Consider the following 12,886-nt stretch of genomic DNA (forward strand, 5'->3'; position numbering starts at 1 on the left):
TTATTCATTGTATTAATTTTCATGTGAGAATTTTGGGATCTGATCTTTAAATGGTTATAAAAATGCAGCTTAGTGCAGCCATGCATCTGACGAAGTGGGTATTCACCCACGAAAGCTTATGCTCCAATACTTCTGTTAGGCTATAAGGTGCCACAGGACTCTTTTTTTTTTTTTTTTTTTTTTTTTTTTAATCACTTTTTACAGATCCAGACTAACACGGTCACCTCTCTGATACTTGATAGCTTAATGATGGAATTCATGTACAGTATGTTAAAAAACCTAGATATATAGTTGGAGTGCCACTCTTTTTTTGTGGGAGGGGAGGTGGGAGAGAGCAGAAAACACAATAATGGGAATCTTCTCTTGAAGTTACAGTATTCAAGGAATATATTAGTCATTTATAAACTCAAAGAAGTAATTGTTTCGAACTGTTTTAGATTGTTAAACAGGGTCTCACAGCTAATGCTTTGCTGGACAGAGGCATGCAGCTTACAGGATCAACATCCAAGTGAGTAAAAGATTGCATTATAGCAGAGGTCCCCAAACTGTGGGGTGCGCGTCCCCAAGGGGGTGAAGAGGAAAATTTTTTTGAGGGGGCGCTGCTGGGGCCTGGGCCAACCTCATGGAGGTGGGAGGGAGCACGATCCAGCTACACCCCTGCTGCTGGCCCCTAGGGCCATGGCTGCCAGCCCTGCACCTGGGGCCGTGGCTGCTGGCCCAAGCCAAGACTCTGCTCCCAGTCTTGGCCCCCTTACCCCATCCACATCCCTCCCCTCCTGGAGCCGCAGCCCCACTCCTGACCCCAGCTTGGGGGAAATGGGAGGGCGTGGACAGGAGTAACGGGGAGGGGGAGGTAAAAAGTTTGGGGACCACTATATTTTATAGTGTTGGTATGGCTTTAAATGAGAGGTGACTGAGTTTGTGTAATACTTTAACTGTTGCAGCTCTTGCTCGCCTTATTAAAATCAGTCTGGTGTCAGCAGCATTTTTGTTATATATCTATTTTAGAATGATATCATGTCTTATATAAAGGCTTTCCTGTGTTGCCCATCACCAAAATATATGAGCACCTCACCAACGTTAAAGGATTGCCCTTGTGTAGGGAAATAACATCCCCATTTTACATACTGTGAACTATGACTTGCCAAGGTACCACAGGAAGCCTGTGGCAGAACCAAAAGTAGAATTTGGCTATTGAGAGTCCCAATCTAATGCTTTAGTCACAAGACCATCCTTTCTGTAACATGTTATAAAAATGCCATTAATGTTGAGAATTGCCATCACCAATATTGTTTTAACACTGACTTAACCAATGTTAATGTCAGTAATAGCAGGGAAGAAGCATTTCAGTGAACTGAGAGGCCAGTTTTGCAATCTTTGAATTGAGGAATGCTTACTTGCATGCATAGTTCTAGCATATGTACATAGGTACTTTTCACATTTCACATATTAAATATGTAGTCTGTTGTGCTTATTCTGAAAAGTATCTGTGTCTTGAAAGACCCTCCTCATTCCCAGAGAATCTTCTGTTTAAATAAATAGAAGATTTGTTTAGTCTTGAATCTCCAACCCAAGGTTCTGATTCTTTTGGAGTAGCTATCATACCAAACTATTAGAAAATATATGTTAACTATAAATTTTATAATGCCTATTTTGAAAATCTGAATAATTAGTTTCTGTTTGACTTGATTAGTACACCCTATACTCCTTTGGAAAAGAAAACAATGGATAATACAGATGATGAAACAATCACAGAAGAATGGACCCTTGATCATCCGGTCTCCCAGACTAGAACAACAGCAATAGTGGAAGTAAAAGGAACTGTAGATGTTGTTCTTACTCCTCTGGTAGCAGAAGCTTTAGACAGGTATTTTATTTTCATTTACTTTAAGATAAATGTTTAAAATTGCTAGATACTAGAAAATCAATTGCTAAAAATCAAACTTTTTGGATAGACTAGTTGTATATAGGCTTTGGAAAAAGCTGATTTTATATAATGCATAGAATAGCAGCTGATGTCCTGCTCTTATTTCTCTCCCCCCCCCCCCCAGGCCAATTTATGTAATTTCACATGTCTAGCAGGAGAACTAGAAAAAATGTTACATTGTAGTGATTTGTGACCTGCTCTGACCTCTTGTTGGGAATTACCTTTTCTTTTGTGAACTGATTTTTTTTCCCTCTTTTATAGGTATATAGAAGCAATGGTACATTGTGCTAGCACTCAACACCCAGCAGCAATTGTGGATGATCTACATTATAAGGTCCTCAGAGAAGCTGTACAGAACAGCAAAACAACCTTTTCAGAGAATGTAAGGATACTACAAAACTGCAGGATGTTTTAGAGGAGCAGAAGCATGTATATTTTTATTAGATTGAGTGGGATGAAACACAACAAATAATATTGTCTTTATTTCAGATTAAATTTTTATCTTATCCTATGGTTAAGGATGCATGCACATTTGTTATAACCAAAATGTTCTCCTTTAAGTGATTGAGTACATACATATTCTACTCCAGGTGTCTGCATGCCCAGTGCACTTGAGTCGAAGATTTTTAGCTAGCACTGACCATTGTGGAGGTTCATGCTCCCTGCATGTGCTTGGGCTACCACCGGCGTAAAGGATGGAGTCACCTCACTCCTCTCTTACTTCGTCCTCCGCACCTGTGGCTAAGAGTTGGCTCCGGTGTCACCTGGAGCGCTCATCGTCTTTTCTTTGTTTAATATGTCGATAGTTCATAGTGTTAGTTTGCTGTTGTCTAAATAGATAAGGTTTTAGTGTTTACTTTTCTTGTTTCCTGAGCAGGGAATTTCTGTTGTTTTCTGGAGATGAACTACAGTGTCACTTTAAAATGTAAAAAATGCCCTTCCTGTTGTTGTGACCCTTAGTGATGCCTGATATGTTAAGGCAAAGGGCACCTAATGGACAGATGGTCATCTTCAGGTCTTTCTGGGTTGCAGAAATCTCATGAGATACTCCTGAGTAAGGGTGATCAGATGTCCCGATATTAGGAGCTTTGTTTTATATAGGCAATCTATTAGACTCTTCCCCCATCTTAATTTTTCACGCTTGCTATCTGGTCACCCTACTCCTGAGGGAGTACCTCATGGAAAAATCCATGCATCTAATCTGGAGCTGAATGGACAAAGAACTCATCATCCCCCAGTGCTCTGGCTGGTCCTCCTGTCACTCAAGAGACAAAAACTTGTGAAGGCACACGGGGAGTAAAGGCATCACTCTTCTTACCTGGGGCCATCTTCCAGCTCTCGGGAGGAGACTGAGTCAAGACCCCAAAAGGGCTCCTCGGGCTCTCACAAGAACTCAAATCATAGGATTTTGGCTGATAAGGGCTCTCCGAAATTCTCTGGTACTGAGGTTAAAATACATCAAGAGTGTCACTCACCACTACTGTCAGATTGTTTTAGTGGAATATGTGTACTGGCAATACATAATTTATCACAGGTAATGTTTTAGAATACTTCCAGAAAGTTGTGCTTTGTGATTGTGAGCTAGGGTTCTGCTGAAATGAAGCCATAAAAGCACATCTATCTTTTTGTGATAGGGGAATGGCAGAAAGGCAGGCCATCTGATACCTTACACAGTTGTCCCTAGCTTCCTATCAGTCTTTTGAAACTAATTGTAGAATTCTCCTCCTCCACAACTAGGGATTCTTTCTATCCTTGCTGATGATTCCTTATATTTTTAATTTACTTTGTGACCTCTCCTAGGGGTCTCCTGTCAAAGCAACTAATCTTTTAGATCAAAGGAACTCTTTGGAGTTAATTTTGGATCTTTAATCAGTTGAAATTTATGTGCTGAGCGACACAACCCTTTGTAGCACACTCAGACTCGGATGATCCAGAAATCATGACACCATAGGTTGGAATCAAACCTGAGTCTATTGCATTGCAATGCCTCTGAGCCATCCCATTACTTTACATTTAAAAAATATTTTGATAGGTTTCAATTAGTGTAAATTACTAACTGATACTACTTTTTTTTTAAAGTTATCTTCCAAACAGGATGTTAGAGGAACAAAAACAGAGAACCCTGCTACAGGAACAACAAACCAAGGACAGGCACAAACTAATCTTTCACTTAAGCAAGATAATGTGAAAATTAAAGGTCTTCAGGCCAATGTTACCATACCCAAGGTAATAATTTTCTGTGCATATGTGTAGTCTCACATGACAAGAGTTCACAAGCTAGCCGTAGTATATATTTTTTGACTTTTTGAAAAGCTTACCTCTAGCTGTGATAAATGACTGTCATATTTTGTTGAGGATTATAAATTTTTGTCAGCCTGCTCAATCAAAGTAATTTTATACTTTATTTGCATAACTATTTTAAAGTTTTTAACCAGTGCAATGGTATCTGACCGAACTTGTGTTCAAACTCTGTAAAAGGTTTAGATATGATTAAATTATTTCACCCTCTTGGATTTCATTTTTAATAGAAATGGTGTAGATTATATCAGATGAGAAACCTTTGATATGTATTTCTTTTTTTTTTAAAGGGACATTTTTTAAAAAAAACCTGTCTATTCTTTGGGGGAATTTTGTGTTTAGGTAAACTTGTGTTTATTGCAAGCATCGGTTGAAGAAACCCCAGGCATTGCTTCTGGCAAAACTGTGACTCATGTTTCCTTAGTATCTTTGTGTTTTGATAGAATTGCTACACAAGTTCGTATGAACAGGTAAGAACAAAACATTTAATTTATAACTCTTAATATCTTGCAGATCAGGAGAATCTGAAAAAATTGCTCTGGCTGAGCCTTTTCTTGTCACTGGATTTCTAAATATAAATTAGTTTTTAAATGACGTGGGGAAGAGCACTTTGGAATCTTTAAAGCCTTAATCCTTCAGTTACACAGGTTTAACTCTTAGTGATGTCAGGAGAGATTTGTACTTATGCTACTGAGGGGAGAATTAAATTTTTGTTAGTTTTCGTAATCAACTTTTATTATTTTTTGTGAACAAAGAGTTCTTAGTTCTGATGTGCCTACTTTATTTTAAATTGGCGTAAAACTAAAAGAAACTCGGTAAATAATTGTCTTTGAGATTTTCATATTTATTTTTCCCTTTTCACTTAAAAGGGGTGTGATTGAAGAGACTTCAAACAATGCAGATACTGGGAGGAATTCAGTAACATTTGATCGGTACATCCATTCCAGTAAAATGCAGCCCCAGTCTTCTGGCTCACTGAGATCAAATGCTGGAGCAGAAAAAGGAAAAGAAATTGCTGCCAAACTGAACATTCATCGTGTTCATGGACAGCTTAGAGGCCTTGATACAACAGGTTGGCTTATTCATAAGTGTGGAAACAATTTTTTTTTGTTTGAGGCATCAACTGTGATTGTATATTTAAGGTTGAGTCAGATTTCAGTTTTTCTAATCCTAGCTTTTGACTGAAATTACCATTTTAGCTGCTGTCCAAATAATGGCAGCTGGTCTTATCTTTTGTTTAAAATGCAATACCTATTAGTGAGTATATTTTTTCCATTGTCATTTTCAATGGAGAGGGGAGGCAAAGTTTCACAAATGCCTTTCTTGCTGTTGTTTAACTTCAAGCGTCCCTTTGGTGACAGAATTTTGCTAGCATACGTCAGGTCTGTCACATGATGCTTAGGATAACTCCTCTAATTTTTTTTTTTGTACAAGTCACAGGTCTGACTCATTTTAGACCTCAGACTTCAAAGAAAGTAATATAACAAATTTAAAATAGTCTGTTTTGGGTTTGTTTTCTTAGTGATTATACACATTACACACTTACAACATGGGCAGAGGCGTACATTCTAGCCACTGAATAAACTTCGAATTTGTACTGAAAATATATTTTGAAAATACCCATAAAATATAGTGGACTCGAGCAAATGCCTTTAAAAAAACAAAACACTTTTTTTATATGCCATGAAGTTTCCCTTTTATCTAAGAGAATCACATCAATATTACTGTATTTCATTTATCATTTGGTATCATTCATTTGGAATGTGCTGTAACAAGATTTTTCCTTTGGGCTAAAGTATCTCAGAGGCTGTAACCAGTCACAAGTCAATTTTTGAAAAGCAGCCACAAACTTTTCTTTATATAGCGTCGTATTTTTGCTAACAGTACCTTAACATTATTAAGATTGGAAATATATTTGGGCTTTAATTTAATTTTGGGATCCTTGTTCTGTTGCTTTCTTCTCCAGGCTTTTTCAGATTGTATATAGGTGATGGAAAATGTGGTGAAAAGGAAACACTATTTTAAAATGTTATGAGCAATGCTTAATGAGTAGGTTTTTGTTTGTTTTGTTAGTTGTATTTTGCAGCACTTCCAAATGTTAAGATGACTTCTTTCAATCTTTCCTTTCTGTGCATAATTTTAAAAAAAAGATTGATAAATGCAACCGTCCCCCTTCTCTCCCCAAATCCAAACAAACCCTCTTTAATTTAGGAAAAATGCACTGTCGCTATAAAAATGCGCTATATCCATATAAATTCTTTGTCATCATCTGTATAAAAAAGAAGTAAATTGCTTGTTTTTACAGACATTGGGACTTGTGCAATAACAGCGATTCCTTTTGAGAAGTCAAAAGTTCTTTTTACTTTGGAAGAGTTGGATGAGTTTACTTTTATCGATGAAACTGATCAGCAAGCTGTTCCAGATGTAACTCGAATAGGTCCCAGCCAAGAGAGGTGGGGCTGGATAATGTTTGAATGTGGAATTGAAAATTTAACAATAAAAGGTAAAGCTAGAGTATTGCAATACTACATGATCAATATTATTTACTGTTATTGTAATTAATTAATGAAATGCTTTGTTAGGTGTTCCAAGTTTCTAATCTTCATTTTTAATTTTAATTAAAAAAGTTACTGAATGTAGGTGGTATTAAATAGTTTATATTTTATGTGAACATACGTACTTTACACAATGGATTATCTAATAGGTAAGCTTGTATAGTTGCCTATATAATTAGCTCAGAATGACATGTACTAGGTACAGAGTAACTTTTTAAAGGTTAAATATTAGCTTTATTTCAGCCTTAATGATATTTAAGGAGTTTTGTCTATAACATTGAGTTTGTAAAGATAGAAATTGGTAATATGACTAGTCCTTTGGGCCATGATCCTACAATCAGACCCAGAGTAGGGGTCTGCTTGCAGGATTGGAGCCTTGTTTTCCAGAGAGAAGTTCACTCTTATAAAAGAAATAGTCTAAATGTGTTCTGCATCTGAATTGTTCTCTTCAGTAGATTGTGTGTTTAATGTTTCAGTTAGATAGAGGGCATGCAAAATTGCTTTGAGGAGATATAAACTTTTCCAAAAACAGGTATTACACTTATTTGTATCTAAATATATGTACACAAGGATTAACAAAAGTATGCAGCATAGTATTTGTGAAAGTAAGAGGAGTTACAAATGTTTTGCATGGGAATGGAAAATTGACAAAATTCCCTATTTTTAAAAGTTTTTGAAAATAGAATAAATGGAACACATCAAGAGTTTTGTAAACAAATTACTCTAATTTTGTATTTAAAGGTGGAAGACAATCTGGAGCTGTTTTATATAGTACTTTTGGAGTCATGGGTAAATCTAGTGCCACAGAGAGGGGTGGATTACTTGCATCCAACAATTCTTCAGATTCTCCAACTGGTAGTGGTTATAATACCGATGTGTCTGATGATAATCTTCCTTGTGATAGAAGTCCCTCTTCAGACATAAATGGAAATTCAGTTTCAGATGAACAGGTGGGTGCATGCCCTTTTAAATTATTCAGATTGGTACTTCTCTAAGGGTTGATTTCTTTTTTAGCAATTGCTAATGATAGTGCAGAATTATTTTTAGAAGCAGTTTAACAACTTCTGTATTTACTTTGAATTCAAAGTATCTGCTTACATAGCTTACATAGTTAAAATTGCAGTTTTCTGAAGGATGCGTCGTCTATGATCTTGGGAGATAGTGTGGGGCATGTGTGTTTTTTATTCCTCTTGTCCAGTTAAATGTCATATGCAATTTTATTTTTTGACAGACAGTACATAATATGCTTTTCTGTTAAGCACATGTTGCCCTCTGAAAACAATTTACCTCTTTTTGTGTAGGATGAAGGAGTTGAATCTGATGATCTGAAAAAAGATCTTCCTCTAATGCCTCCCCCACCTGACTCCTGCAGCATGAAGCTGACAATCAAAGAAATTTGGTTTAGTTTTGCAGCTCCCACTAATGTGCGCTCTCCTGCCCATAAATTTTCAAGGTATATTTCTTTTAAGTCTAAGGAAGGAAGTAAAAGGAGCGGGTCTGTATATTATTAAATCTGGTATATTCTGTGTGCAGCCTCCTTAGTAATTGCTGCTGCTTCTGTTATTGGATAATGACAAAACTTTGGGATATAGATAGATCAGACCAAATCAGTGTCACTGTACTACGCAACTGCTGGTATAACTGTCATCATTATATGGAGATATATCTAGTTATTTTAAAAGGGATTAAAAATGATTAAATAGTGAACATGATATAGGGAAAGTGTAGGAAAGAGGAATATTTTTAGAAGTGCTTAAAATTCCATTTTTCTAAAGGAATTTAGTCAAGTAAGAGCCTAAGGCTTGACTACTCGAGGAAGCTAGTGTGGGATAAGCTAGGGTGTGAAGTTAAAGCATGTGAACTATTCTGCATTAACACAGCCATGAGCACACTTTTAGTACACACTGAGTGTCTTTGTGCACTGTAGCTTAATATACTTCCAAAGTGTATTAAGTTAAAGCAAACAAAGACACACTTAATGCGTAGTACGTGTGTCCACGAGGGGAGCTAGTGTGTGGAGTGGATGGCGTGCACTAGCTACTGTGAGCTTTTTGCCTTGGTAGAGACAAGCCTTTGGTGTCATTGAAAGTGGGACTTGAGTTCCTAAATCAATTTTGAAAATATTCAGGAAGATATTATATTTGCAGTGGTAATCACTGAAAAAGCTGGAAATACCAAAGTTGGAGTTGCATATAGTGTTGGGTATAAAATACAGCAAAGGTTTTTGACCAGTTTTTAGGGTAAATACTAATCTTATCACGTCTTGACCTTTTATTGTAATGTGTACTTTTAAAAAAAAATCTGAGGCAGTGAAATTGTTTGGGGGAAGTGATGGTATTGCTTGAGTGAGAGAGAGGTGTGTATCATTTTCTTTCCCCTTTCCATCTGTCAAAACTACTTGTACACTCTTGCATGACTCCCATTCCTGTGACCTGTCTTCCACTTTGAAAATCCAGTTACCCTATTCCAGGAAGGAGGGAGAAGAGTAAGAGAGCCTGTAGCAGGAGTGAGAAGGGCATTAGTGAGGGTGTTTCTGGCATTTAGAGCCACATATTTATCTTTGCACCAGTTTTAAATATGAATAATAATGTTCTGTATAGCTTAACATTTTCAAGCCTATAAAGATTGTTTTGTTTCACTTTATAACTCTATCTAGTTATGTAATATAGAATATCAGGGTTGGAAGAGACTTCAGGAGGTCATCTAGTACAACCCCCTGCTCAAAGCAGGACCAATCCACAGACAGATTTTTGCCCTAGTTCCCTAAATGGCCCCCTCAAGGATTGAACTCACAACCCTGGGTTTAGGAAGCCAAAGCTCAAACCACTGGGCTATGCCTCCCCCCTCAAACTAATGCATAAGGAAACATTACTGATAATCATTGCTTAACTTGAATTCTGCCTTTTTAATATTTAATTTTTCTTCAAATAGGCAACTGAACCTACTGAGCACTGCAACTCCTGCTGTTGGTGCGTGGCTTGTTCCCGTTGATCAACTGAAGTCTTCATTAAACAGATTAGAAACTGAAGGAACTCTAAGGATCTGTGCTGTCATGGGCTGCATAATGACAGAGGCATTAGAGGTTGGTGACTCACTGAAAAATAAGGTCAACAGACTTAAAATAAGCACAAGCAACACACCTTCCTTTGGTGTCTGTCTTCTTTAGTGATTTCCTTGTAACTGAAATCCTATGCCTGTTGAACTGGCCACAGATTTCACCCCTTGTGATTTGGACGCAGAACCTAAACTTCCATGGGAAAAGTTTCTAGCTATTATGTCTGAGGAGGAAACCTTGGTGATTGTGAACAAAATGGACCTGATTCTCCTCTCACACTGGTGTTAATAAATGGTGTCTCCAGTTGCTGTCAGTGGAGTTACACCACTGTAAAGTAATGGGAAATGAGGAAAATTAGGTCCCATACTAAATGCCTTTGGGAATGTGTGAACTATCCAGTGCATCTTCGTGGGCTGCAAACGGAAACCTAATGAAAACAATGAAACCTAATGAAAACCCTCTATATTTTTTAAAAAGGTAAAATCGCTTCTTGGTGCCAAAAGCCCCATGTGACCTTGCCCAGCTGTCAAAATCTTAATTTTTTTACTGGACAACTTCTGTAAAGTTTAATTATTAGCAAACAAAATTCTATGACAAAGTAAATATTGAAAATATTGGCTTAGTATACAACTGAAAAACATTTGAAATTTGAGATTTGACTTGAGTTCAATACCCAAATGAATATCACAAGACATACTGTACCAGTGGTATTAATTTAATATTTAATTCAGTAAAAATTATTTTCAATTTACTTGATTATGCAGAAATGTCATTTTCCTGCCAAATGCAACATAATTTAGCTGCAGAAATTCGGGGGACTTGATGCAGAATTTAGGTTAACTGTGTTGTAGAGTACACATGACACTGATTTTATACCACAAACTTCTTTGCTTCTGTTCACTAAATCAGTCTCATTGGTGGGAATGTTTTTCAGGGGTTCCTTGTCTGCTATTGCAAGACCTGGCAGGTTTATGCTTGTTACAGTTGCCTATCCCCTTACCTTAAGTGTCATCACATGCTTGAAACTTGAATAAAAAAATCTTATACTGCAGGGAACAATTTATAGGATTAGGGTGGCTTCTTCTAGAATTAAACTGTTAGAAAAAAATTAGTTTGTTTAGTTCGTAGGAGGAATTATTAATTTCTGTAATCGATATCAGAAGTTCTAAAATGCAATGTGGTCTCTTAGTGTATTTTTTTCCACCGTATAGTATAGCAAATATCCTGCTCTGTCAACGGAGATGGACATAGAAATATTTTCTATTTCTAGGTAGATTTTCTTTAAATCTTCCAGAACAGTGTGGTATCATTAGAGTTTGACATCAGACTGTAAAACAGACTATAAAAGCCTGTGGCTCAGTGTCACATTGGGGGATGCAATCCAGACCAATAAGGTTGTATCACTGTCTGCCTGTAATAAATAATAATAATTGGAGATATACCTATCTCCTAGAACTGGAAGGGACCTCAAAAGGTCATTGAGTCCAGCCCCCTTCCTTCACTAGTAGGACCAAGTACTGATTTTTGCCCCAGATCCCTAAGTGGCCCCTTCAGGGATTGAACTCATAATCTTGGGTTTAGCAGGCCAATGCTCAAACTGCTGAGCTATCCCTCCTGATTGCGTTATGAAAGGAGACTCAAAGAGCTTGGCTTGTTTAGCCTAGCCAAAAGAAGGCTGAGGGGGGATATGCTTGCTCTTTATAAATATATCAGAGGGATTAATATTAGGGAGGGAGAGGAATTATTTAAGCTTAGTACCAATGTAGGCACAAGAACAAATGGGTATGAACTGGACACTAGGAAGTTTAGACTTGAAATTAGACGAAGGTTTCTAACCATTAGAGGAGTGAAGTTCTGGAACAGCCTTCCCAGGGGAGTAGTGGGGGCAAAAGACATATCTGGCTTTAAGATTAAGCTTGATAACTTTATGGAAGGGATGGTATGATGGGATAGCTTAATTTTGGCAATTGATCTTTGATTATCAGCAGATAAGTATGCCCAGTGGTCTGTGATGGGATGTTGGATGGGATGGGATCTGAGTTACTGCAGAGAATTCTTTCCTGAGTGCTGGTGAGTCTTGCCCACATGCTCAGGGTTTAACTGATCGCTGTATTTGGGGTCGGGAAGGAATTTTCCTCCTGGGCAGATTGGCAGAGACCCTGGAGGTTTTTCACCTTCCTCTGCAGCGTGGGGCCTGGGTCACTTGCTGGTGGATTTTCTGCAGCTTGAGATCTTCAAACCACAATTTGAAGACTTCAATAACTCGGACATAGGTTAGCGGTTTGTTATAGAAGTGGATGGGTAGGGTTCTGTGGCCTGCTTTGTGCAGGAGGTCAGACTAGATGATCATAATGGTCCCTTCTGACCCTAAAGTCTGAGTCTGAGTAAATGCTTTGCTGCTGTGGCCAACAGCCTGGACACTGAGGGTATGTCTACATCTACAATTTTGCAGCGCTGGTTGTTACAGCTGTATTAGTACAGCTGTATAGGGCCAGCGCTGCAGAGTGGCCACACTTACAGCAACCAGCGCTGCAAGTGGTGTTAGATGTGGCCACACTGCAGCGCTGTCGGGCGGCTTCAAGGGGGGTTCGGGGAACGCGAGAGCAAACCGGGAAAGGAGACCAGCTTCGCCGCGGTTTGCTCTCGCGTTCCCCGAACCACCCTGCAAACCGCAGGGAAGGAGACCTGCTTGCTCGGGGGTTCGGGGAACGAGAGAGCAAACCGGGAAAGGAGACCAGCTTCGCCGCGGTTTGCTCTCGCGTTCACCGAACCACCCTGCAAACCGCAGGGAAGGAGACCTGCTTGCTCGGGGGTTCGGGGAACGCGAGAGCAAACTGGGGAAGGAGACCAGCTTGATTACCAGAGGCTTCCTCAGGTATGCTGGGATACCTGCTTATTCCACGGAGGTCAAGAAAAGCGCTGGTAAGTGTCTGCACTTGATTACCAGCGCTGGATCACCAGCGCTGGATCCTCTACACCCGAGACAAAACGGGAGTACGGCCAGCGCTGCAAACAGGGAGTTGCAGCGCTGGTGGTGCCCTGCAGATGTGT

General features: G+C 38.6%; 1 protein-coding gene across 7 annotated transcripts in view; it reads left to right on the forward strand.

Moving 5' to 3' along the window:
- BLTP1 (bridge-like lipid transfer protein family member 1) overlaps window positions 1-12,886 on the forward strand; it is a 233,015-nt gene that overhangs the window by 122,961 nt on the left and 97,168 nt on the right. For all 7 annotated transcript variants that reach the window (XM_050946192.1, XM_050946197.1, XM_050946193.1 and 4 more), the window contains 10 exons: window positions 438-508; window positions 1,694-1,867; window positions 2,189-2,309; window positions 4,007-4,153; window positions 4,568-4,695; window positions 5,095-5,297; window positions 6,531-6,728; window positions 7,522-7,730; window positions 8,082-8,233; window positions 9,712-9,862. In XM_050946192.1, coding sequence (XP_050802149.1) covers window positions 438-508; window positions 1,694-1,867; window positions 2,189-2,309; window positions 4,007-4,153; window positions 4,568-4,695; window positions 5,095-5,297; window positions 6,531-6,728; window positions 7,522-7,730; window positions 8,082-8,233; window positions 9,712-9,862 — 1,554 coding nt within the window. The remainder of the gene's footprint in view (window positions 1-437; window positions 509-1,693; window positions 1,868-2,188; window positions 2,310-4,006; window positions 4,154-4,567; window positions 4,696-5,094; window positions 5,298-6,530; window positions 6,729-7,521; window positions 7,731-8,081; window positions 8,234-9,711; window positions 9,863-12,886) is intronic.

This window comes from Gopherus flavomarginatus, chromosome 3, assembly GCF_025201925.1.
Source record: "Gopherus flavomarginatus isolate rGopFla2 chromosome 3, rGopFla2.mat.asm, whole genome shotgun sequence".
Lineage (NCBI taxonomy): Eukaryota > Metazoa > Chordata > Testudines > Testudinidae > Gopherus > Gopherus flavomarginatus.